The sequence below is a fragment of the Diadema antillarum genome, unplaced genomic scaffold, assembly GCF_040938485.1.
Source record: "Diadema antillarum isolate AM-2024a unplaced genomic scaffold, OU_Dant_1.0 seq00000821_RagTag, whole genome shotgun sequence".
Taxonomy (NCBI): domain Eukaryota; kingdom Metazoa; phylum Echinodermata; class Echinoidea; order Diadematoida; family Diadematidae; genus Diadema; species Diadema antillarum.
This window is the reverse complement of record NW_027271698.1, coordinates 186267-214057: the sequence shown is the minus strand read 5'-3', so window position 1 is coordinate 214057 and position 27791 is coordinate 186267. Positions and strand designations below refer to the sequence as shown.

Below are 27791 nucleotides of genomic sequence, written 5' to 3'. Positions count from 1 at the left end.
CAGTCATTCCAAACCCGATTTTAATCAAATAAATTTTGAATTCCTCTTAAAATGGTATGCTCTGTACTATTTCATATGTGTTTTCTTGGGATCTCGCAAAAAGTTAAAAGCCCAATTTTCATCTCCACCAATACTGCACCATCCCTTTAAGAAAAAAAAATGTCTCCAAGATGTTCCAAATATAGTAGTTTGGAAGTTAATTAGAATATCATTGACACACACATTCAATCTTGTCGCACCCCTTGATTTTATCAGGACTGAAGAAAAAAAAAGAAAGTGAAATGGTCAACCAAGTATATAGTCACTTGAATGTTTCATAATATTTTAGAGCTATTCTTCTACATTATTACTAAGTTTGGGATCCTAAAATGAATGGGAAAGTGTGTTTTCAGCAGTTTTTCTACAACCTTTTTTTTTTTTGTGTGCATGTGTGTCTATTTTATTTGAGTTACACATCATCTAAAAACTTAGAGTCTGTTCTGTCAGAATCTGCCCTTTAATCCTAAAAATCCATGTCCGGCGACTATTCGATTGTTGGTTTTGTGATGCAAGGGTCACTTATAACCCCCCCCCCCCTCCTCCCGTTGTGGTTAAGTACAATGGTACGCCACTCTAATAAATTCTTTTCTACTGACGGATGTACAGGGGCGGATCCAGGGAGGACTGCAACCGGCGCACGCCCCCCCCCCTTTATTTTTTGTTGAAACAAAAGAAATAAAAAGAAAAAAATGGGGGGAGGGGTGCGTGCGCCCCCCCCCCTTTATTTTTGTAAACGCGCCCCCTCTTTACGAAATCCCTGGATCCGCCCCTGGATGTAGGACCTAAGCGTATGATGACATGGCTCGCAATTTCATAAATTTTCCAAAGACGACTGAAGCGAAAGCACTCATTGGTGCGCTAGGTGCAAAAAAACATCCAAATAATAATAATAATAACAACAACAACAGCAACAACAACAACAACACAACAACAACACCACCACCTCCAACTACTACTACTACTACTACTACTACTACTACTACTATTACTACCAATGATAATAATAATAATAATAATAATAATAATAATAATGATAATAATAATAATGATAATAATAATAATAATAATAATAATAATAATAATAATAATAATAATAATAATAATAATACCAGGGGCGGATCCTGGATTTCAGTAAAGGGGAGTCACCTGTACAAAATAATTAAAGGGAATGTACAGTAGTGGTTGAGGTGGGGATTCATGTCGAGCATTCCTAAGTGAGGTAATGAGAAGCCTCTTATGAGATATGAAAGAGCATGTAATTTTAAGAAGGATTCAACGTTTATTTGATGAAAATTGGTTTTCAAATGGCCGAGATATCCAAAAAAAAGTGATAATAATAAAAGACCACAGGCCACGCCTTTTATTAGGATCTCTTTGTTTCACCTTGTTTTTATCTCAGCCATTTCAAAACCGATTTTCATCAAATAAACTTTTGATACCCCTTAGAATTGCATGTTCTTTGACATCATTCTCATAGAGTAGATTCTGAATATCTCTCGAAATGTTAACAGCAAAATCCTCACCTCGACCAGAACTGTACACACCCTTTTTAAAGGGGGGGGGGGGGGGTTCTGGTTCTGGTTGTATACTGCACACAACGCCCTGGTGGGCTATCACGGTACAGTGGTCGAGGTCATTTGCAGCAGCAACAATTAAATCTTGAAGTGTGCTTTTTGGGTTATGCTAAACACATCTATGTTTAATAGATCTGCTTTAAACTTGTCAAGGTTGTGGGCCGTTTTCACACTATCTGGTAGTAGATTCCACTCTGGAATAGTGCGAGTGTAGAGGGAATACTTAAGACAATCCTTACTGAATTTAGGCCTCTCATAGGAAAATTCTCCATGAAGTCGACGAGTATGATAGTTTCCTTTGTGGGTGAATTTCTCTACATTGTTTGGGATCAGTCCATGGGTTTCTTTGTAGATGGTTGTAAGTCTGGCTCTAATACGACGGTCTTCAAGGGTCTCCCATCCAAGTCTTTGGACCATGCAGGGAAGACGAGCTGGTCTCTCTGTTGTAATTGCTGGTTACGAATCGTGCAGCTCTATTTTGGATTTTTTCAATTGATGATATGTGTACCTTGTGGTAAGGATCCCAGACGGCATGGCAGTATTCCAATCTTGGGCGTACCAGTGATTTATAAGCAATTGACTTAACTTCAGGAGGACAGCAGTGAATGTTTCTTCTCAAGAGCCCCAGCATGCTGTTTGCCTTGTTGCATATTTTGTGTATATGACGCGACCAGGTAAGATCTTTAGATCTTACCCCCCCCCCCCACCCCCCCCCCCACCATTTTTTTCTTTTTATTTCTTTAATTTTAACAAGTGGGGGCGCGCACGGTGCGCCCCCCTCCGGATCAGCCTCTGACTACTACTACGACAACGACGACGACGACGACGACAACAACAACAACAACAACATTTTTTCTTTTTATTTCTTTTGTTTTAACAAGGGGGGGGGGCGGCACCCGGTGCGCCCCCCCCCCCCCTCCCTGGATCCGCCTCTGACTACTACTACTACTACGACGACGACGACAACAACGACGACAGCAGCAACAACAACGACGACAACAACAACAAAAACAGGAGGAGGAGGTACAATACCGCCGGATGCAATGACTGGCACCGTACCCATATATACAGTGCAGTGCTCGTGATCTGCGTTTTGGTCCCATTCATTCATTCATAACAATATCTAACATAGGCTAGCGATGAACCAGCCGTCAATCTCGGTTTCTGGGTGAAAATCTCCACTGTTTCAAGAGGTGAGCAGGTAGACGTGTAAGTTGTTATGTTATTTGTGCTGATCATTTCTAACAAAAAAAAAAAAGAAACCCGACACCATATCGTAATTCGACCTCGAAGCTCAAGTAGGCAATTGATTGATACAATCGACATAGTAAACAGTGCAGATGTATTTTACTCTGTAGCCCCGTATACAGAAATCTATGTCATGTACTGTAGGCGATTCTTCTTTTTCTTCTGGAGCTCTTGTCTGGCCTGGAGTGATACTGCTGGTTTAGTCTGTCTTATCTCCTTCAATCTCTTCATGATCATGGCCTTCTACCTGAGTTATTCTAGATAGTGAGTTACCAGATTGGTGTTCATCATCACTTTAACAGTCGTATCTTAACTTATATCACTAAATTTGTAGGTGGTGTAGTAACTGCGACAGCCGCCACACGCAGTGTGGCGGCTGCGCCGTGCTCCCATTCAAGATCTTCATGTTGAACAAACGGGTGCCTTTGCGGCGCTATATTTCCTTAATTTTTCAACAGAAACTACTAGGAATACTTACATGGGTCGATGAAACCTAAATGACTATCATCGGCGACTGTTTGATGCATTTCATTGCTTGTGATGCACAAAATGATGTCTTAAGCAGCTCACCGATGTTCACAGAATTCACAATCACTTGCACAAGCGCTCAGAATACTTGAACTGTATTGCTAGCCTTTTGTCAAGGCCCTCTCGCTGTAACGGAAGAGCGAACGGACGAGCGAAGCTAGTCCATCCGAGCGCACAACGCTACCCCACTCGGCTGGCTCTCCACACCATACAGCGAGAGGGCCTTGACAAAAGGCTACGTATTACTTGCTACAGACGTAAATATTCATAAATGAATGATACACGGCAAAAAAAAAAAATAACATAACAACAACAACATGCTGCTGGCATTTTTTTCCGTACCCTTAATACGCCGAAGAAATGTGTTCCAGTAATGCTGCTTGAATCGCTTACAAAATAATAATAATAATGATAATAATGTCTTGATCTTGCACATCAATTAGGTCTTCACACTGAGTTCATGAATATTCATTTACAATGTTACTAGTATTATGTACATCGACGATGCGGCCGATGGGGGGAAAAAAAAACAAGGAAAAACTGAAACCCCACCTCTTCCTCTATCTCACTGAAGATGGCATCCATGATGCTGTGATTCAAATCACAATTCTGTCAAACTAGACTGTTAGTAGTTGTAACTAAGCCAGCCGTGTAATTGTATACAAAATGATACAGTACTGTACTACGTACAGTATTGCAAACATTGAAAATGAACTGTTTGATGCATATTCATTTCACCTTGTAATTATGCACTGAGTAATTATGCATTATTCATATCCTTGAGCTTCCCTACCGATGACGTCATTATTTACGCATGCGTAAATGCGTGCAAATGGATACACGTTCAAAATGGCAGCAGGGCTCTCCTCACTGTGGCAGGTCGCTTACTCCTAAAAAATGTGGAAAATTTTGCAGTTTCCAGATGAATTGTGACCCGCGACAACGGTTTCAGGCAAAAGTCGCAATAGCAAATTTCCTCCTAGGCGGGGTACAAAGATCTTTACCATTATTTTTGTCGATTTGGGTTTTTTGCAGAAATCGAATGTTTGATATGTTTTCTACATCTACACTAAATTTCGTAGCATAAGACTACGTTTTTCCTATCGAAAATGGAATTTGAAGCACCCTATGTTGGATCGCACTCGTCAGTTTTGAGCTTCTTTCGAACGCCGCGCCAATATCCACAGCGTTGCTACGGCGCAAGGTCTCGCATGCGATTTGCTGGTGCGTCGCGCACATTTACATAATTCGGCTTTCGGAGACACCAGTTGCAGTGTTTGGGGAATGCTTTGTCCACGCGTGCATGTGATTACATGCTCCATTGTTCTTGCTATAGTGGTTTATACGCTGTAGTGCGTGCTCTTCGTTTGGCTTTCTATCCAAACTATTCTACCACAATGTTCGACAACGGAAGTGAAACAAATATCATGTACGTAGCACGACATAATCGTGTGAAAAGAAAAAAAAAACAATAGTCTACTTGTACATGTAGGAAAAATTATGACAGCAGACTGACTCAAGGGAAGGTAGATGAGAGGAAAGGAGAGGTCACATGAAACCAGTTATGTTCAAATACTACACATCAAGATCGCACGAAACTAACGAGTCGTGTTTGTTTGTTTGTTTTAATATAATTAACACCACCAAACAAGGCAACGCTTGTAAAAGCAAAACAAACATGAAGCGTGACCTTTGCCAGCACTGTCATTTATCTGCCTTCAAAAGGGTCGGCAATGATAAAGTCAAATCAACAACAATGAAAACGCGATTATTAAATGTGTGGATTCGCCACCCGCTCCTGTTACATGCACATGGTCATGGCGTGTGGATGCCATTGCGTAATGCGTGCACCATACAAATGTACACCATACGTGCAATTATCGTATCCGCCATCTTGAAAGACGTAATGGTAAAACAAACCCGAGCGAACCGCATTGTTTTTCGGCTCCATACGCTGACCTGCTAGGAAGGGTGCCCGGGAAATTTGACTCTCTCAGTGAGCCAATCAGAAGGCGATGTGGTTGCTAGAGGCGGAGCTTAACATCGATTGGCACCATCGTACGGATGGGTGATTCTCACCTCGCATCGCCGCTCGGACATTGTCTTTGAGAAAGAGGTGAATCTTCAAAGCCCGTTTTCTCGCAGTTTTGTCAGGCTAACAACTTAAAAAGTGCATTTTATTTCGCTTTCCATGCCCACTTATGGTGCCGAAGAATGCAAGTGTTTTATATCAATGCAAAGCTTAGGAAATGGGCAATGTGATTCAGTGAAAAAATGAATTTTCAAAATGCCCGACTTTTGCCTGAAACCGTTGTCGCCGGTCACAATTGGTGAGAAGAACCAAGCCAATGAAGTAATCTATACTTCAATTTTGATTGTTACTGCGTTCATTATCGAAATTTAGTTATTGTTTATTTGTGAAGTCGCCGCATGTGGCAATAGGGGAGCTCACATAAGCGAAACTGTGGGGAAGCCGCCAGGACCGCGCCTGGCGGCGCGGTCTCCAGGGCTAGTGGTGTAGCTGTTTAAAATGTTAAATAAGAGAGAGAGAGAGAGAGACACACACACACACACACACACACACACTCTCTCTCTCTCTCTCTCTCTCTATATATATATATATATATATATATATATATTATATATACATGAAACATATAGGTCTATATTTACAATTCATAGGCTACTCCATCACACTAACCGTCATTTGCTAGAGTTGTAAAGTTTAACTTTATCTTTTTTACTAGGAATACTTATGTGACAAAAATGGAGGACACTTCACTCAGACTCCAGCTCTAACGTAAAACTTTTTTACATAGCAAAGACTGCTGTAGCAGGCTGTTATGTTATACTAAGAATATACTTTGTTTTCACTTGTGTGTGTGTTTTGCTACTTCAGCTGTCGAAGAATCATCCTTTAATTTAAAGTGTTGTATAGACCTGGACCCTATGCTACACAGTAAATACTGAGCTGCTGTAGTACGAATAAATGGGACCACTTATACAGACCCCATTAACCCGTTGAGGACAAGTCCCAAGTATACTCGGGCAAGTGTCTTTGGGAAATACGTGTTGTAGCAGAATCAGTCCATCCTCAATGGGTTAAGACATTGTAATAAATCATTTGTGGTGTGCCTTCATCTCGTTCTGGACTGTAAATATTTTTACCTACTCTAACATATACTGTGTACAGCCCATCTTGTTCATATTTTGGTTTACTGTAAGAAACTGCGATGTGTGTTGTCTCATTCAACTGACATAGTCAGGGGTCAGGTGATTTTGTGGGATCAAAGTCACTAATGTAGTGCTTTGTAATTAATCTTTCCTTTCCATTGTCATTGTTGTGATGTAGGAGCGAACAGTTCTTGTTAGCATACAGCCCAGTCCAGCTTGTCAGCCAAGATGCGGTGTTTACTGATCATTCGCAATCCCAGCATGCCAGATATTGTCTTTATTTGGAGTGACATGGAGTTCAAGAAACACATCGCCAAGTCAGCTATGGAAAGAGGACTCTTAAATGTGAGTAAGAATATCAACATATCACCAGCATATCACAGGCATAGACTGTGTCCATCAAAACTGCTTGATTACTAGAAATATCTTTGAGGTAGAATGTATACGGTATTAATTTTGTCAGATGAAATTTGCATTCATATTTTCCTTTCTGTTTTAGATCACAGACATTGAATTTGTGAAGGATTGATACTTACAAGTATTCTGTGTCATATTACTTGACATAATTATCTGGAGTGCTAGTGCTGAATTGAATGATAGCTAAAACTATAGTGTAAACCTGTGCCCTCCTGGTGAATCAAACTCCACATGGCTAATCAATACACCCTAAATCAAATCAGTTTGAAGTTGATCTTTTTGAATTTCCATGTAGTCTGAAGAGATTTTATGTTATTTTTTTACTATTCTATGCGATTTGAGGTGTCAATGGAGTTGGGGCTTACTCTGTAAAGTCTTGATAAAGGTGGCTGGCCACATAGCTTCGTGATGACAGCTTCTTTCTTTTTTCGCATGAAAAATGTATTGTTTATACCAAAACTTTGATAATGATATGATATAATACTGGTTTAATTCTTAACCCGTTGAGGATGAGTCATGAGTATACTTGGGCAAGGGTCTGTAGGAAATGTGTGTTGTAGCAAAATCAGCCCGTCCTTAACGGGTTAAGATGTATTGTTGTTTATATACCAAAAACTTTGATAATATTTATAGTACTGGTTCCAATGTGGTTGGAATTTATACCCTTCTTGTTTCCATGTTACGTTATGATAGCTCCTTCCGGGAGTACTATCGCTGTTTCAGCAACTGTCACTGAAGTGTAACATGTTTGTTTCCTCCCCTTCTGCACCAGCCTGATGAGGTCAACGATGACCTTGACCTCAGTGTCGTCACTCAGTACTTCTCACCCATCATTGCCTCCCATGGGCTCATGTCGTCAGAGATGAACTGTCCATACTCCAGCATCACTTGTAACAATGGTTTCATATTTGTCATCAAGCAGGTGAGAGAGCATAGTAGTGATAGTTCTGGAACAAACACTGTTGATTTAGTGAATCAGTTTAAAAAGGAAATAAAAAGAACTATTAAAAAAAGAGTAAATTACAAGAAACTGGACTCAAGCAGCTATTGTTGCAGTTAACAATTGCCTACCCTTGATTAAAGGTCCTGTTTACCTGTGGGAGCAATGATTTTAAAAATATGTTCAAGATATCACTTTTGATGCATATGTGTAGGTCAGTTGTATCACAAAACATCCAACCGTATATAATTTTTGCAATAAAGCCTAAAATGTAAGGAGATATCACTATTTTTCTCATAAAGCCATAACTGTAGACGGTTTAGTCTGGAAACATTTTTATTATAACTATTGTTCACATTTTGTACATTTAACAATACTTTACATTGATTATACTGATTCAGATTTTGCATTGGTTGTTTCTGTCCCTAACTCACATTTTAGAACTATTTTGAAGCACTAATTCTGGGTTTTTGTTTCATCTGCAAATGGTAAATTATGCCTTTAAGGTTGGAATTTTTCTTTACAAATCTGTCCGATATTTATTGACTGTAACTGAATGAGCTGTGTCTTGTATCCGAATAGGGTGTGCTGAAAATTCCTGTGGGCTTGAAAAAGAACTTTGACATATTCATGTACCGTGTCTATTCACAGTTCAGCGAGCATCTCTACATCACCGTCAATGGAGATGGACAGGAGACAGAACAGTTCCTCCACAAGAAGCTCCTGGTCTTCCACAGAATAGTCCAGTTCTTCTTTGGGCCTTCTACCGAGCAGTAAGATTCCCTCCCCAGTCCATCTTCACAACCTGTTTTGAAATTGTAGCTTCTGTCTCTTAACCCATTGGGTGCATTCGAGCGCTCTAAAGCGAACCAAAGCGTACCATACCGAACTGTGCCAGATTTGAAGCGTTCGAGAGCTCTGTTTAGAAAGCGTACCTTACGAGTTATTTTTAGAAAAGGTCGCACATTTTTGTAGCAAGAATGTCATTCACCTGGCGCTTGAACTACTTACAGCTGTCCTGAACAAAGAGAATGATGTTTTACATTGTGACGTATGCGCATGATACGGGCATTCTTTACAGCGAACTTTTGGTACGCTTTTGGTACGCTTTTGGAGCACATCGGGAAGTGGTCCACTTTTGGCTCGGTACAGTACGGTACGGTACACTTTGGGAGCGTCTGAGCACTCCTCTGGCGCGAGTATGGTACGGTACAGTTTGCTTTAGGAGAGCGCTCGAATGCACCCATTGAGAATGAGCTGATTTTGATGTACAGCTTTGTACATGTAACATATGCTTTCAACGATATACTCAGGTTTAGTCTTGAACAGGTTAATTTCAGTTTCACCAGATTGAATGTTTTTAAGCTAGTGGATTTTGTTTCTTTCTTTTTTTCTTCTATGGTCATAGCCCTTAAACTTTTCTTGTCTTTAAAAATGAACTAAATCAATTCAAATGATTCTTGAACGTGGGGATTTCGAGACGATGCTTTACAGATTGCTTCATCCAAACAAACATATCCTTCTCTTTCTCTCTTACAGACTAAGACAAGATAATCTGAATGAGAGAGATAATATGTGGAACAGGCTCGGTTCCATCTTGGACAGCTGGTGTGACCTCTATCACACCAACCAGTCCTTTCTCCTTGAGGTCAGTACAGTGGTCTTGATGAGTGCAGCCCATTTCATATGGCATGACTCAACACTATTAATGCTTTTGTCTCTGGTGGCCTGTTTGGACTACTGATATCATTCAATTTGAAATGATGGAGGTTGGAAAGAGAAATGTAGTGGCACTAAAAAGGAAACATAGCAATCTATTTTGACTCTTAGTTACCCAATTGGGCCACCATTTAAAGGTTTGGTGGCCCGACATCATTTTAGTGGCCCTGGACCACTGCCAATGTGGAGCTCTGGGATGTATTAAATTCCACAGACTTTACCTGGGCACATCCAGCTCTTGTGAAGAATGTGTTGCAGTATTCTGCAAACGTTATCTGTGTGAAGTAATATCATGAGTGTTGTGATGAGTTTGATGGTACAACACACATGAAGTTTTCATGAGATGGACAAGAAGTTTGTACTGCAAAGAATCAATAGAATGCATTTAACTCTCACAAGGCTTCATACAGCAATCACCACATCCACCGTTTGCTTTCCTTGCCAATTGGCTGAGAAGCCAAGAAACTTACTGTTGGAATAGTGAGTAAGGATTACATATGTAGATAGTCACCCAATCCCGACTGCATTACCTTGTCATTCATGTGGGACTGTGGCCTAGGTGGTCCTGACTTGGTTGTCAAACTTCCTTCCTCTCTCTCTCTCTCTCTCTCTCTTTTTATACCCCCGCCAAACGAAGTTTGAAGGGGGTATATAGGAATCAGCGGACGGTCGGGCGGTCGGGCGGTCGGTCGGGCGGTCGGGCGGTCGGGCGGTCGGGCGGTCGGGCGGTCGGGCGGTCGGTCCATTGCAAATCTTGCGTCGTGAACTACTTCCTCAGTTTTCAACCGATTCCCATAAAACTTGGCACAGATGTGTGCCTTGGGTTGTAGATGTGCAAGACGTATTTTTTGACAGTACCCAAAAGTACGTTGCCATGGTAACGGCATATTATGGGCAAAAATGGGTACAAATCTTGCGTCGCGAACTCCTCCCACAGTTTTTGATCAATTTTTATGAAATTAGGTACAGATGTTCATCTGAATATGTTAATGTGCAAGACACATATTTCCGCAGTGGCAAAAAGTGCGTTGCCATGGTAACGGCATGTTATTGGTAAAATATAGGGCAAAATGCTTCATGGCAAAACTGCTTCATCACTGTTCTTCCAATTCTCATGGAATTCATATTGAATGTTTGTCTTAGGATATAGGTCAGCATGACACATTTCTTGACAGTGACAAAAAGTATGTTGCCATGGTAACAGCTCACATATTATGAGCCAAAATGATGGAAAATTTTGTGTTGCAAACTACTTCCTCAGTTTTTGCCCAATTTCCATGAAACTTGGTACAGATGTGTGCCTTTGGTTGTAGATGTGCAAGACGCATTTTTTGACAGTACCCGAAAGTACGTTGCCATGGTAACGGCATATTAATGGCAGAAGATCAAGGAAAGATCTTGCGGATTTAACTACTTCCTCAGTTTTTTGACCAAAGCTTATGAAATGTGGCACACACCTTGATCTTGGTGGGAAGATGTGGAAGACATATTTTTCGGACGTGTCGGAAGCTGCGTTGCCATGGTAACGGCATATAAATGGCAGAAGATCAAGGAAAGATATTGCGGATTGAACTACTTCCTCTGTATTCGACTTAAGCTCATGAAATGTGGCACACACATTGGTCTTGGTGGGAAGATGTGCAAGACATATTTTTTGGACATGTCGGAAGCTGCGTTGCCATGGTAACGGCATATTAATGGTGGAAGATCAAGGAAAGATCTTGTGGATTGAACTACTTCCTCAGTTTTTGACAAAAGCTTATGAAATGTGGCACACACAATAGTCTTGGTGGGAAGATGTGCAAGACATATTTTTCGGACATGTCGGAAGCTGCGTTGCCATGGTAACGGCATTTAAATGGCAGAAGATCAAGGAAAGATCATTCCTTGGGTAAGACTGTCGTCACGGGGCGGGGGTATTAATCACCTTAAGTGATATTTCTAGTTAATGTGTGATAATCTCAGTGCTAATTAGATAGTGTAGCAAGTTACAACTAAGTCTGTGTACTCACAAGAATTAAATATTTGCAAGAATTTGTTGTCCCACATGTGCTACAATGATACACCTCTAAACATCAATATGTTTGTTTGAAATTTGTTTGTTTGTTTGTTTGTTTTACTGCAGGCACTTGAGAGACTGACCGTTAACCACACTCTGAGTGAGTACTGCATCGGTCAGCTCAAGTCAGTCATTCTCAAGTTCCAGGCGGCCGGAGACAAGAATGCAGTCCACGCTATATTCATCACAGGAGCTAAAGTGCTCTCTCTGTACTCCAGGTATGAATTGTTGTACCAAGAATGACAAAAGAGTATCGGGGGGGGGGGGGGGGGGGGGGGGGGGAGGGGGGTGTAGGAGGTTGTCCAGTAGAAAGGATGAACCACTTGACCAGTGATTGAGTTACGGCAGAGTTAACTTGCAGTTTAGACATTGACAGTGTCAGATGCTGTCATCATGTAGAGTAGAGTTCATGATAACCAATCTGAATCGCCATAGTGCTTCACATAGCTTTAAATAAAAGATGCTACTTTTCCTTTTTAAAATTGTACTCAGGGAGGATGTAAGGGCTGGTTTGTCATTAAATTTTTGCAATCAAAGGAAAGACTGTGACCATTAAAGTGGATTTAAATGTGTTTCATTTTTAATTGAGTACTGCAAATTACTTTAAAAATGAGAAGTACCAGTACCTGCATCTATAATCATGAATTAGTGCAAATTTGACATACTGTGGTACTGCTGTGTAGCAGCTAGTTTAGCTTGAAAATTAGAATATCAGCAATGGTAAAAAGGCATACAGTATTTTAGGGTTACACAGTTCTTTGGCACATGTCTGAGGCAGATTATCATCTATCTGTGAAAAGATGGGAGATACGCATACAATGTACGAGTTCATATTGTTTTTGAGTGCATGTGTGTTTTGTTCTGGCTGTTTGGTTGACGGCTATTTTCAGGCCTGTTATCTACAAATGAAGATTTCATGACTAAATCTATGGGAATGCAGAGTGCATTTTGAGTGCATTAGCTGTTGCAAGGATGGACAATTCTTTGGCAAGCTACTAGCAATTTTGTGGGAAGCCTCATTCCGGAAGTGTTGCATATAAGATTGACTGCATTATGATTATGGTACGGTTGCTTGTTTTGCACTTCACCGCACATGTACACTGTATGATGTAGATACATGCCATCTCCTTGTGAGCGGAAAGCTTAAATTTCATCACACAGGATCAGGAAGTTGATATATGAGTACAAATCATACTTTTCTTGGGCATGCGTATGCATGTACTGGCATGAATTTAGCATGTTACGTATTTGAGAGCACACAAGTCTGGATAGCCTGTTCAGTGCAAATGTTGTGGTTAGATTATTAATATTTTCAATCCTTTCACAGCCCCAATAAAGCCGAACTCCAATTCTCCGACGTGCTGCTTATCATCAATCTGGTGAGGTCGCTCTACCCAGCCACGGACGGCCCACTCCAAGAAGAGGCTCCGCCTCCCAAGCAGGACGGAGAGAACCGACTGTCTGGTGTTCTCAGCGATGGAGAATTCCTGAGTGCTGGGGAGGGTGGCATTTCAGATGGGGTGAGTTAAGTTGCCTAGCTGGTCACATGTAAGAAGTAGCTATCCGAGAATTTCTTTAAGTGTGGACATTTTTTCATGAGTAATTGTTTGTGCTTGGCCTGGTAAAATTAATTTTGCATGTTTTTTTCATTTCCCCAGAATCGAAATATAAAATATTACATACAGCAAGCAAAAAATTCATGTGTTTTCATGGTTGCGCTAGTTTTCATGTGGTGCGAAATACATGAAAATTTCCCCTTTTACAGTATACAAGTAACAGTATGTATGGCATATATTGTGGTAAATATGGTTAATACTTAAACTTTAAGCAAGCCAAAAGGCAAATATTTTTGCCTCATTTATCTGTCTTGTCACCAAGAATTTGTTGATCTCTTTATGAAGATTGTCAGTTATGACTTGTGTATTTCCACGTTATTGTTGCATTTACCATGTATGTATCATACTGACGTTTTCTCAACAGATTGTTTTGATTATATGTGTATATCTGCAGGGGCGGATCCAGGTATTCCGTAAAGAGGGGGTGCCTTTACAAAATTAAAGGGGGGCGCATGCACCCCTCCCTCACTTTTTCCTTTTATTTCTTTTGTTTAAAAGATAAAAATAAAAGGGGGGGGGGCGCCTGCCCCAGTGCGCTCCCCCTGGAGCCGTCACTGTATCTGTACTCTACTCTTGTATCCAACTAATTCATCAAGTGATGTATACTGCTGTTATATGATCCTTTTGTTCTTTTCAAATGATAATAATACTATATTGGTTCGAATATGATAGTATATATCTACTAGAAGTTCTGGTGTACTCTGTAATGTTCTCCTGGTTTTAAACGAACAGCTGTCATATTTCTTTCTCTCAGTATAAGCGACTTACATATTTTCTCATTGATTTCATCAAACATTTATCATCCTGACACAACACATCACAGTCTAACTACTACAGCCCTACTGAGTCCAATGGTGAGGGCAGCCCTCAGCCCTCTGATGTCCCAGAGCAGGGGGACCACCCCACCGCCCCCCATGCCCCCAAATTGCAATCATCTCAACGGCAGAGATCTGGAGACAAGAGTACGTCCAGCGACTCACGCACAGATAGCTGGTGTGACCTGGCAGGAGGACCGGGGGCCGACATGTCCAAAATTCCTTCGGTGGATTTCACACCCAAGGGGCGCATCCCTGACCCCCCAATTTCAAACACCATCTGGTATACACCCATAGAGGTATGGCCACTCCTCATTGCATTACTTTCTCTCTGTTCTAGGTTTTGTTTATTGAATATTTGCAACTCTGAGATATTCCGTCATTGGATTATCAAAAATAGGCAAAGAGTACACTCAATTTTTTTTAAATCTTCACCTTAGGTGTCAATGCTCTTAAATGAGTATGATATTGATTACAACCAATGGTTCTTTGGTTCTTACTGTGTAGCCTTTTATTTTGCCCATAACAAATCACTGGTTGATTCTTTTTTTTTTCTCTTTGATTGTTCGTGTAATTCATTAGTTTGCCCTTAGTAAATCACTTCCCAATGCATTTTGTTTCTATTGTCTTGTTTTGATGGATATTTTGGTCTTGTTTGTTTCTGCTAGCTCTGCTAAGGTACTGATACTTCTAAAAAGGTTTGCCTAATAATCATAAATCTGCTCGGTGTTTCACATTCAACTGAGTTATTTTCAGTTACCAGGTTGTTTTAGTGTATGTGTGTGTGTGTGTGTGTGTGTGTATGCATCCTTTAGCTGATTTTTTTTTTTGGTTTAGATTTTATACAAGCACATGCCATGGTTTGTTCAACTGTAAGTAAAAGAACAACAACAAAAAAAAAAAACTTTCATTGACTTATACAAGTAGGTATGATGTAATAGTTTTTAAGTTTGCAAAATATTTATGACTCTGCCCTCATGTCCTTTGTCTCCATGACAACCATCCATATCGACAGGATTCCAGCAGGGATGAGGGAGATGATGATGAGTCTGCCAGATCCACTGGGAGGAGTCAGGGGACCACACCCGATCCTGTCAGGCACCCCCGCCACTCCACTTCTTCCTCCGCATCGGCGTCCTCACCCCACCCGTCTCCCGTAGATGCCGCGCCCACCGACACCTCGACCCAGGCATCAATGGGGGAGGCAGCAGGGAGAGGGGTGGAGAAGGAGGATGATGCAGCAGGTGGGATGGAGGATGCGGTCCAGGTGAATGTATTCCTCCAGCAGTCCTGCCCTTACAGCCCCCACACCCTGCACATCATCCACATACTTCCCAGCATTGTGCTGGTGGTGGTATCAGAGGTAAGTACTGCCATAGTGCTCTTTAATTATTGGTGTGCTTCTCAGTCTTAACCTTTAAAGCAGTCTTAATACCCTGAGATAAGAAACCTTCATTTCACTTTTGATTTAAGAGTTTATATGATAATCCAGTTCTCTGAGTGTGATAAATGTTTGTACATTGTCATCTCTCCCGTCATTGCCTGTGGATTCGCTTGCCCTGCTTTCCTAGTGATGCTGTGTAAGGATTTTACTTCAGCGACAAAATGGAGCTAGTGGGTCCCCTCATGTAGGAAGGTGATACACAGAAACTAATGACAATGGTCGATGAAACCATTTGGCACTAGAGTGGGAAGAATTTGATCTACGTGTATCCCATAGTAGTGTTGACATGCACTGCACAAACTTTATCTCCTATTTCATTTCCAGATTAACAATCAGGTGGCAATCTGTGTGCATAACTGCCTGGTGCGGCTGAACAACCTAACAAACGCCCTCTCTAGGTCAGACATGATGGGTGAGGCGCTGCACAAGCAGAGCAGTGTGGGGAAGCTGGATGCCGACATCAAGCAGCTTGGAAACGCAATCAAGAAACTGAGGGTGGGTGAATATCTCTTTGAGCTTCTGAGGTGCTTCTTTCGCCAGTTAGCACACATCTGCTTGCATGCCCTATATGATGATCAATGTGTGAATAGGTATCATGGATCATATAAAATACCTATCGTCTCTCAATGACCTTCGTGTGGGATGATAATAATGTTTTAATTGGGGAGGTTTGTCTTTGTTTTTGACTGAGTTTGGAAATAATCATCCAAATGTGAATGAAATAAATGAGTCAGTATGGCCATGTGCTTGTACACATGGAGGAGTTTCTGCATAGTTTTGTGTTTATCCTGTCATATCATGTCAAGAGGTTTTGATATTGAGTCCAATTGTTTTTTATGAAATTGCATTATGTGAGAGAGCAGTGCAAAGTTAATGAAATAATGAAATCTTGCTTCACTTAGTTATGCAGAGCAGCCAGTGATTATGAAATGATAAAATCTTGTTCTTCCATGTACCTATGCAATCCTCTTCAGGCTGCATGCCCTCAGTTTCAAAATATGCTGGATGTAGAATTTTTTGGCCATAGCCCACTGCCCAAAGAGAAGATACCGTGACATTTCTTTGTACAGACCTCTGGTTAAATTATAGTCAATGAAATGTCCCACAGATTTCAGGCTTACAGCAGGTCCATACTGACCTGTTGAAGTTGTGGACGATAGCCAAAGGTAGCGGACTAACCACCAGCCAGGGCACCAGTGCAGGGATGGCCCTCAGGTGAGAAGTTTTCTTGACCCTCTCAAACCCACTCACTACCCCTCCCCTCCCATTCTGTGTCCCATCTTCCTCCCGTTCTGTATGCTGTCTTTTCTACCGTTTAAAATGAGTAAAAGAATAGAGGTGTTACATCAGAATTTTGTGGGGATTATTGTTGTGTGCCATATCTTCAGGAGAAATATGTTAGAATAGGCACCAAGATTGTTCTTCTTTGGCTACAGCAGGCCTCGGAGTGATATGTTTTCAGTGGAAAGATGAATCAAGGGTAAAGTAGTAGGTAAAAACTCACCATAATTACTGCAAAACCAAAAATATCTGCAACATGAAACTTTCACACATTGGAGTTGACAGCCTTTTTCGTGGCATGAAATTACTATACTATATTGCGAATTGGAGCCCATGGCCTTTTTTACAGCATGAATCTTTTGCAAATTGCTACTGGCATTCAATGCATTGTGTGGACAAGAACTTTTGTGTGCATTTTACTTTGATGAATCACTCAGTTACTTGTGAAATTTGCAAAAGTTCCATGCATGCAAAAATTTCTGGTTTTACAGTATGCATGATAAGACATAAAAATGCATGATCAGTCAGTTGCCAGTTGTGAGTAGAGAGTCCCCTGATCATCCAAAGGATGTCATTGTGAATTGATTTGCAGCCATACATACTGAATTCAACTGGAAGCTGGGACTGCCCTATTACCATATGTTGAGAAAAACAATGAACTTACAAAGAGACTTTCTCCATAATATATCCTATATTTTCTGGGGCCTGAATATCAAAAGATAGAATCGATTTTAAATTCCCTTACCACACAGGCTGCCATAGACTTACAGTTGAAATCAACTTTGTAATCGATTTTAACTCTTCATAAAACAGGGCCCTGACCTATTAGAATAGCTACAGATTGTACAAGAAAAAAAGTTTGGTAAAATGAGTATCAGAAGAGTTTACAGAGCAACCTATAAAAGCAAGGTGACAGTAAAATGGTCTAATACACAGGGTGATGTATCAGTGGTGGTAAGAGACACCACTACCTTTTGCTGCCCAGCAGAAGGGCCCTAAGGCTTGCCGACTCAAAAAGTCACAAAAATTATGATTGCATCGTTTGAAGGAGCTTGAAAAATTTTCTTAAATCATGTCATGAATAAAAATTTGATTTGGGGATGAAATTTCATGCTTTATATATGGCCCTTCTGCCGGGCAAGCAACAGTATTATTCTAGGGATCTTTTTTCAGAGTAAATTGATGTCACGGATCACTATCACGTTTTTACAATTATATTTATAACTATGTGTGTGTGATTGTTGAGTGTAGGTTGGAATCTACGCTGTCAGAAATGAGCAAAGTACTGAAGACGATCTTTCAGCGCCGCTACATCTCCCGTAACACGCCCCTGATCCGGCCGCCGCTGCGCTACCTGTCCGTCATCAGCGACGTTGGCGCCTCACTGTCCGAGTCCCTGGTGCTGTACCACGAGTACCTGGCGGTCAAGGCCGGCCGCAACACCACGATGACCAACTACTTGGAGGAATTCCCTGGCCTGGTCCACTTTGCCCACGTGAACCGCTCCAAGGATGAGCTCTATGCACCATCCATCAACGTAAGCACAGAGGCGGAGCACGCCGGAGTGGAGAGGAAACTGCTCCATGAAAAGGTGAATCCTGCTAAGCAGAGATGCCAGCTGTTACTATTCTGCAGTGATTTGTAATTTATTTTTTTTCATTTTTAGCCAAAAATACTGCAGGTTTCATGGAAAATTCTGTTTTTTCCAAATTGTATAACTACATATGAGTATTGCAAGAAGCATAAAAAAAAAAATTATTGTTACATCCTACTTCAAAGCCCTGACAATAGCGAGCCTTAGATCTGCGATGCGAATGCTAATATGACCTAGCTGCCCTGGTTAGACAATGGAAACAGCTGTCTCGCGCATGTGCAGAACATGATTTTTTGCCAAGTTAACATCGTCTTGCCAAGTTAACACCGCATTCGCGGTGCAGATGTAAAATTTGCTAACGAAGGAAACATGACGGTAGAAGTACAAAATGTCAATATTGAATATTCGCCCATGACAGAGATGCCAAGTTCAAAAAAATTTTATGAGTGAGATTTTCATGACTCGGCATCTTGGCATGCGAATGAGCGCGCGAGCGAGGGTGTGGGAGGGGTTTTCCCCCGTGGCCTCCCACGGTAGGGAGCTTTTTCAATTTTTAGCTCTTAATGGTGCAATCAGGTGCATACTTAAGTGACTTGTGTTTTTCTATTCTTTACTTATTTTGAAAGACAAAAGGGAAATATACCTTCATTTGCAACTATCACTTTAATCTTTTGAGCTATACTCATTATTATAGGCCCAAGTTGCAGACTTTGCCCGATGCGTGAGAAAAATGGGTGTCATGCGTGAGATCGTGAGATTGCCCCTAAATGCTTGAGTCTCACGCAGAATGCGTGAGACTTGCAGCGCACCAGCCCTTTTCTCATAGCACATACCAAACATTAGCCTAGTTTCAGACTTAATGAACTCTTTTGCACAGATGTAAACATGGCAACTGTTTTTCTGCAAAAAATACACCTTTTCAGCCCTCAGACCTACCAAATGTTGCAATGCGATGCCATCCCTGGGTAAGGCAGGTGTTTGTTTGTTTGTTTGTTTATTTCCATCTGAGAAAATACCTGGATAGCCCATATGCAGCTACATTAAGCTGGGCTTCCATGGGGTCCAGTTGGATATGAGGTGGGACCACTTTACCGGGTTAAACACCCTGCTCTTTGCGATGAATGAATGAAGCGGGATCTTTTACGTGCATGAGTTGTGACTCTCTCATACACGGGACCTCCATTTTATGTCCTATCCGAGGGACAGAGGGTTTTGCCTCTTGCTAGAGGGGACGGTATGCTTACACACGGCATTGCTCAGTCCAGACTCGGGTTCCAACCCAGGCCCTTAGGATTGTGAGGCAGACGCACTACCGACTGAGCCAACTCACCGCCCAAGGTGTGCAGTCTGATCTCTCTCAGATAGACATCTGAAAAATGCCATGCTTGGTCTTTGCTCCTTTATGCAGGATACCTAATACCTTGAGCTGTTTGTTTTAATTTCTTCTTAAGATTTTAATGTAGTGATCTTGTGAGAACAGTGGGCTTTGTTGCTTCATGAAAATGGCAGATGCATACTATAGATTGCTGGTTTTTACCCTCCACCCCTCCCCACCCCCCCCCCCAAAAAAAAAGAAAGAAGAAATGAGATCAGACAAACCTACGGGCTAGTGTGTAAAATTGCATTCTGGCATACAAATGACATCTGGCCAACTTTTTAGATTTGTTGTAGATCTATAGTTTCCAATTTTAGGTTGTTAAAACACCCATTTGGCCAATTTTCCCTTTTTTTCTGTCTGCTTATCCATCTGTCCCAGATACGATGAAGATGTCTTGAATGCAATAGCTGGAAATTCTACTGGAAGAGTTATCCCACTAGGATGTACATGTTTCGTGTAATTGCTTCTGTTATTGCGCCCTCTGTAGGTGTGGAGCATGGTGGAGCGTTGCCACGAGCAGCTACAGCAGGGCTTCGTAGTGGAGACCGCGAGGCAGGAAGACTTTACCCTCTCCTATTGCCTCTACTTTGAAGATCCAAATGTGAGTTTCTTCATGACATGTGAATGCTAGTACAATCAGCAAGGTTACTGAATTAGATTAATGCAAAGTTAACTATAATTTTATTGCACTTCATTCAAATTTGACAGAGCACTGCTTCGCTGTGTCCTTTATATTTTTTTTTCTCCATCTCCAACATAATCAATAGTACAAACATACAGTGTGAATAAAAGGAAGGAGATATCAACATAAACTAGAAAAGCACTCTAAGAGCGCAGACCTCCGCCAAGCATGCAGCTCATTTCCACCACTGATCTTGTTCTATAGAGATATCAGTGATTTCCACCCATACGTACTTATTTAGCATTGTGTGCAGAGTCGCCTAATTTCCCAATATAGAAGCCTTTGTTACGTCATAAACCCTCAGCTGCACGGTGCGCCTCGCCCTAGCAGAAACTAGAGCACGCACTTTAGTGCGTGCATGCAAACCTCAAATACGCGCATCCTGAACTCGCAAGTTCATTGACCCTACTGCCGACATATCAAAAATCCTTCATAAATTCCCCCAAAATTCTTGGATCACTACCAAAAGTTAATCGTTTGGTACTTGTGTCATTCTCAACCTTTCGAACGAACAAACAAACCAACGGTAACGAAAACATAACCTCCCCCCTTGGCAGAGCTAACAAAATGAAGGGTACATTGTACTTTGAATGAGAATTAAAGAAGTAAGATATTTGAGTGTTCAATAATTTGGAGAATGGAGATGGGGGGGGGGGGGCAGAAAAAAGCAAAGCTTGTAGATGTGGGGTCCAAAAGTTATGGTATACATACAAAATCAAATGAAATGTATGGTCACCAAATGCAGTATATATTACTTAATCATTTGACCAAGTTAAACATATGTTCATGAGTACATCATATATTTGAGGGGGTCGACAAAATTAGATTAGGTGTATAAATCCAGCAGAGATGAAACTAACAAGTGATATATAAACAAGACAGGTACATGAGCTCTGACACGCCTTTATATCACATATAGGTGCCAAATATAATCTTTGTCTGAGATCACACAAAGAAGTTTATTGAATTAAGATGGAAAACCACTCCAAATTTAAATTTTCAACATGTTGAGGTTTTTGTTTTTGTTTTTGTTTTTTCCTGCTCTTACCTTAAAATTTTCTCACAATGATATCACTATCTCCCCTCCTTTTTTCCCTCTGTCAAAATCTTCCCACCAGGGACCAGTGTTAGCCAGTCATGGACTTCCAAGGACAACCAAGACTCCAGTTCCAGGGATATTCGCTGGCAAATTTTTCAAGTAAGAGCAGCATTTTCATACAATATTTGCGGTAAAGCATGTGTTCTATGTGATATGATGCAAGGTTTCATTTCCCTGTTGTCTCTGAGCAGAACAAAAAAAAAAAGAAGACAACATGCAAAACAGATCTGAAAGGAGTTAAAAAGAATTTAATTACAGACAAAAAATACTGATCATCTAGAACCATCTGAAATGAAGTGAGAAAAGAAGAGGTATGTCTCAGTATCTCAGTATCTCAGTATATCTTTATTCATAGTTGCATGCACCCATGCTACACACAAGTGCATAATTATTATTTAATGTTTTTGTTTACCTATAGTGCATACAGTTGTACTTCACATATCTATTATGCCCCCTCTTCAGCTAGTTTGTGCGAGATATTCTCATTCGTACTCTCCCCATGTCTTCCACGGCTCTCAGTCTAAATCTATCAAGATTTATCTTGATGAGTTTAGCCCAGTAATGACATTATTAGCCTGCCATAAATGAATAGTAGAGGATGAAATAATGGAACTAAACAGAAACTAAATTCGATGAAGGGTTTAATTTCAGCCATTTCCCATTTCCCATTCCCATAGTTATATCAAGGTAAGCTCAGGACACCACGATTATACAATTAACCATATTTCCTCTGAAGAAGGGGCACATATTTTAGTGTTGTGCAATGCAGTCATGGGCTTTATTATTTATAGCTTCAGAGTGTGTGTGTGTGTTTTGTTTTTTTCATCAGAGGTACTCTTATGTAACTGTAATTTATGGTTTAATCTGTAGGCCAATTTTTGTACCTCTCTGAAGATTTGGCACATGATCTGTGTGTGTATGAATAATGCAACTGTATGAGTAAATCTACAGTCTGTAGAATGTGGGGTATGTATCAAATAGAAATCATAGACGTATACATGTATGCACACATGACATTAAACTGTTGAGGATGAGGGTATTGTGCGCTAAAACACATTTCCCATAGACGCCAGAGTATATTCGTGACTAATCTTCAATGGGTTCAGAATTTTGACAATGTTTCTTTTTTGCACTGTGTTAACCCTTCGTAGAGAGGTGGTTGACTACGCCTTCCCAGAAACCTCCGCTGTCTCCTGCTGTGAGCTGTTCTGCATCCACCTGTCGGTGGTTCCCATGGCGATGGTTGCCAGCCAGGTCCGGCGGCTGAGGATGAAGCTGCGCTCTAGCGACCCCATCACTCCAGTCAACCTGCTGTGACCTTGGACTTGAATTCCCATTGATCTACATATGTGCAATTTAATATACATCTCATTCCATACATGTACGTGTACAGTGAACATTGTGCAACTCGATATTGTTGCAATCGACGTAATGGCATAAGTTGACACAGTGATTAATTCCAGATGTCTCTTATGTAAAGGATTAGTTGATAATTATTATGCACAATATAGATTATTATTATTATCATTGTTATTATTATTATCATTATTAGTATTATTTTTATTATTATCATTATTATCATTATTATTATTATTGTGATTAATATCATTATCATTATCATTATTATTATTATTGTTATTATTGTTATTAATATCATTATCATTATTATTATTATTGTCATTATTATTATTATTATTATTATTATTATTGTCGTCGTTGTCGTCGTCATCATCATCATCATCATTATCATTATCATCATCATTATTACTATTGTTACGTTATTCCTTGCCAAATTCTTCACATACATATGTAAGTCAGAATTAAGAGGTTGACGTGATTTCACTGTGCAGGTGAGAGTTTGTGGTTGAAGTTTTTGTCTTCAGATCATGATGTAATGAAAGGGGTGTAAATGTAGCTGACTGTACATGTAGGTCCATCAAAACAATAATTTACTACTTACCAAGATTTACCAAGACTAACCCAAATTTTTGTGAATTGGAGCTGATGGCCTCTTTCACGGCATGAAATTTTAGCGAATTGCCACTGGCATTCAATGAATATACTGTAGACAAGAACTTTTGTGTGCATTTTAATTTTTCGTATATTGTCTCTCTCAAAATTCCCGAAATTTAAATCCACGTGAAAATTTCTGGTTTTTCTAGTAACTCTTTGTAAGCATGTGTGAATTGATGGGTAAATTGACAATGGCGTTAAAGGGACAGATTTTCTCCATTCCCATGTGTGATGATTTATGTGAGGTTTTTTTGTCTTTCATTGCTCTATGTTTGCACATGTTATGGGGGTTGCCTGTGTCAAGACATTGATGAATATATTGTGAGTGGCCAGATGCAAGTTGCACTGGAATTATTAGACGATTAATGCTGAAATCCTTCACATTCTATGTAGCTCTGTACAGGCCATTAGAAAATGTGTAGACAGAAAAGATATGGTTCATGTATAGCTTAATAGCCGAATTCCAATAATTTGCTTGCAAATAATGCAAGGTGCAGTTGTCAGTGAGTGCATGGTAATAATAATATTGTCAAATTACTCTTGGGTATGCATATGTCGTGTACTTGGGTCTTTTAAGAGTGTGTGTGATAACAAATCTAAGGGCTTACATAGAAATGTTCCAGTTTGTATGTAACTAGATGACTCCACCAAACTCAGCCACACTCAACTCAAAGAAACTCACAGAAGATAGGAGGAACATTGAGTGAAATGCTTTAGATGTCATGTTTTATATTAAACATTAGATTGGAAGCATAACTCTGTGGCACTTATGATGTGAGAGTTACATAATGAAGGATCTGTGTATGATGCGAGTATGCAATATCAGCAGTACTTTTTATATGAAGGGGACTTGATTAAATCTGAACTTGAAATAATTTTTGAAATACTCTATCCTGATCATGTGCTGAAGGCTCTCTGTCATTGAAAGACAGTTTTTATAATTGTCATGTAATTGATTAACTGTGCATGTATACATTGTTGAGCAAGATTTGTTACGATGAAGGGGTGGTTAATTAAAGTGCTCCAAGGCTACCGGTAATGTTCTTTAATCCTTCATATTTTGACACATCGCTTGGAAAACTGAAAGTGCCCCCCCCCCCCCTTCTCTTCATTCTTTTATGTTTGCGGGGGGGGGGGGGGGGGGCAATTGGAAAACCTTTGTAATGTGAAAAATATATTCTTGTTTTAATGTTGTCTGTTGATGCACAGAGTAGTGTGTGACAACTGTGATACATACAGAGTGTGTAGTGATACTTCGTTTCATACTCTTACAGAAACCCACAAGTGATCAGTAATCTTCAGGTTTTGGTCTTTCATTAGTAACCCATGGAGTCCTAGGGGCCACATTCCTGTGGTGTGGTGCTGTATATTGGTTACAGTTTGCTATTCTGAAGGTTTATTGGTCTGAAAATGAAATATGGTTTATCATTGCAAATGGTTTATTAATCCAAAAATGAAATCAGATTCATTATTCCAAAGGTTTGTCAATCCAAAAATGAAAAAAAAAAAGTTTGTTGTTATGAAGGTTGGTTAATCCACAATGACATACGGTTTGCAATTCAGAAGGTTTACTGGTGCACACCTTCTTTCAACTTTCAAATTAACAGACATTATTTCATTTTCAGATTAAGAAACCCTCTTTCATTTTTGGATCAGTGCAACTTCAGAATAATGAACCTTATTTAATTTCTGGATAAATGAACCTTCGGAATAACCCTTAAATGTTTGGATTAACAACCCTATTTCATACTTGGATAAATGAGCATATGGATCTACAGAATTTGTATGTTTTGGATTAACAATTCATAAATTGGCAGCACATTTGTAAATGCTCCTGTTTCGCTCTCATATGAGCAAATAAAAGTACTTTTTTCATGATTCTGAGCAAATTTTATGAACTCTTTCAGTTCCATTCAATCGTTCTTCAGTATACACATAGAATATGTATGCAGTAAACATCAGTCTTGTGAAAGTGATGAGGACAAGATCATAATTTGTGCAGTAAAATTGCCTTGTGACTTGTGACCTATAGAGTACCAAAGTGTGATGTCATAGCCAATTATCGCCGTGGTTCTAAGCAACCTCACCCGGCCCAAATATCTGTAAACACTAGTGTTGCTAACCATGCTTGCACCTGATTCCAACCTAAGCTATGACAAAAGACTGTGACATCATTACTTCGGTACTCTATCAGGCCTGCCTGGGGCCAGGGTTTGTACTTAAATCAGAACTGTGATTTATTTTCTCTGAAACAAAAAACAAGACTACAGGTGTATATATTTTTACCAGTATCATTGCCATTCATACAGAATAGAATGAGAATCTTCTCAGCAAGGATACATGCATTTGATTATAAAATGCTCTATTAATTTCTGAAATGCCTATTTATGTCCAGTAGGCCTACTTTAGAAGATATATTGTTAATGTTGGTTGTTAATGTTGAAAGAAAAAAGAAGACTAGATCATTTCCAGTTTCATTGCCAATTGTACAGAATAAGATAAGAATTTTCTCAGCAAGTATACATGCATTTGATTATAAAATGCTCTCGTATTAATTTTTGTCCCCGCCGAACGAGTTCGAGCAGGGGACTATGAAACGGGCTCCGTACGTGTGTGTGTCCGTGTGTCCGTCCGTGTGTCCGTCCGTCCGTCCGTCCGTCCGTCCGTCCGTGTGTCCGTGTGTGCGTCCGTGTGTGATCAAAATCTTCAATTTGCTACTTCTCTGTCATTTATGAGCCAATTTTGATTCTGTTTGCTTTATATGATAGCACTATATGGGAGCTTTGAAACTTCTACACAGAATTTCAGTCGTGACCTTTGACCTTGACCTTTGACCTATATTGTACATTTTGCTACAAAATGCTACTCCTTCGCCATTTCTAACCCGATTTCGATTCCGTTTGCTTTAAGTGATGGCACTAGGTGAGGGCTTCAAAACTTCTACACAGAATTTTGACCTTTGACTTCTTTGACCTTTGACCTTGATTTTTTTACCTATATTGTACATTTTGCTACAAAATGCTACTCCTTCGCCATTTCTAACCCGATTTCGATTCAGTTTGCTTTATGTGATGGCACTATGTGAGGGCTTCAAAACTTCTACACAGAATTTTGACCTTTGACTTCTTTGACCTTTGACCTTGATTTTTGACCCATATTGTACATTTTGCTACGAAATGCTACTCCTTCGCCATTTTTAACCCGATTTCGATTCCGTTTGCTTTATATGATGGCACTAGTTGAGGGCTTCAAAACTTCTACACAGAATTTTGACCTTTGACCTCTTTGACCTTTGACCTTGATTTTCGACCTATATTGTGCATTTTGCTACAGAATGCTACTCCTTCGCCATTTCTAACCCGATTTCGATTCCGTTTGCTTTATGTGATAGCACTAGGTGAGGGCTTCAAAACTTCTGCGCAGAATTTTGACCTTTGTCTTCTTTGACCTTTGACCTTGATTTTTGACCTATATTGTACATTGGCTACAAAATGCTACTCCTTCGCCATTTCTAACCCAATTTCGATTCCATTTGCTTTATGTGATGGCACTAGGTGAGGGCTTCAAAACTTCTACACAGAATTTTGACCTTTGACTTCTTTGACCTTTGACCTTGATTTTTTACCTATATTGCACATTTTGTTACAAAATGCTACTTCCGGCGGGGACATATGTTACGCACCGCGTAATTTCTACTTTTCCTTGTTTGAAAGGCATATACAGTGTATTTGTCAAGCAGGCCAGCTTTGGAAGAGATATTGGTAATGTTGGTGGTTCATGTTGAGATGTTATTCTTTTCTACAGTGTATGAACATTCTGATATCCTTTTCATCCCACGTGCCAAACAGGCATTGATAAAAAGTGGTAATGGTAGTCATAGAAGTGCATTTTCTGTACATGCCACTTTTCCACTGTGTTATGGTACTCATTTTCTTATTTTGTTGTCTACTTCAAAAGTATTCAGCACTATAAACCCCATAACCTGTTCTCAACTGGAGATAAGTTTTATTATGTTTTATTTTCTGGATTCAGTAAAACAAAAACCCATCTCGGTCGTGTTGTGGTGGCATGAAAGCATGTACAATGTACAGCGTAATGGATTTTTTTTTTTTTTTTTTTGCTTTTTTTTTTGTGTGCAAGAGGATCAGAATCTATACTTAAAATTGCATCA

The 27791-nt window shown here is 40.1% G+C and overlaps 1 protein-coding gene across 1 annotated transcript; it reads left to right on the top strand.

Moving 5' to 3' along the window:
- Positions 1-2732: 2732 nt before the first annotated feature.
- Positions 2733-22924, top strand: LOC139739908 (BLOC-3 complex member HPS1-like). The gene is made up of 15 exons (XM_071650509.1): positions 2733-2806; positions 6742-6908; positions 7753-7902; positions 8572-8693; positions 9460-9568; positions 11765-11916; positions 13026-13218; positions 14138-14542; positions 15145-15492; positions 15898-16068; positions 16682-16788; positions 18106-18445; positions 20314-20427; positions 21627-21706; positions 22759-22924. Exons 2-15 carry the CDS (start codon positions 6792-6794, stop codon positions 22922-22924), a joined length of 2574 nt encoding a protein of 857 aa, XP_071506610.1. The 5' UTR covers positions 2733-2806; positions 6742-6791.
- The last annotated feature ends 4867 nt before the right edge of the window (positions 22925-27791 follow it).

Bases quoted from the DNA above. Each gene is read 5' to 3' on its own strand.
- LOC139739908 (XM_071650509.1), top strand. From the start codon at position 6,792: ATGCGGTGTTTACTGATCATTCGCAATCCCAGCATGCCAGATATTGTC. The intron at 6,909-7,752 runs GTGAGTAAGAAT...CTTCTGCACCAG, and splicing joins TGGAAAGAGGACTCTTAAAT to CCTGATGAGGTCAACGATGA. The intron at 18,446-20,313 runs GTGAATCCTGCT...CGCCCTCTGTAG, and splicing joins GGAAACTGCTCCATGAAAAG to GTGTGGAGCATGGTGGAGCG.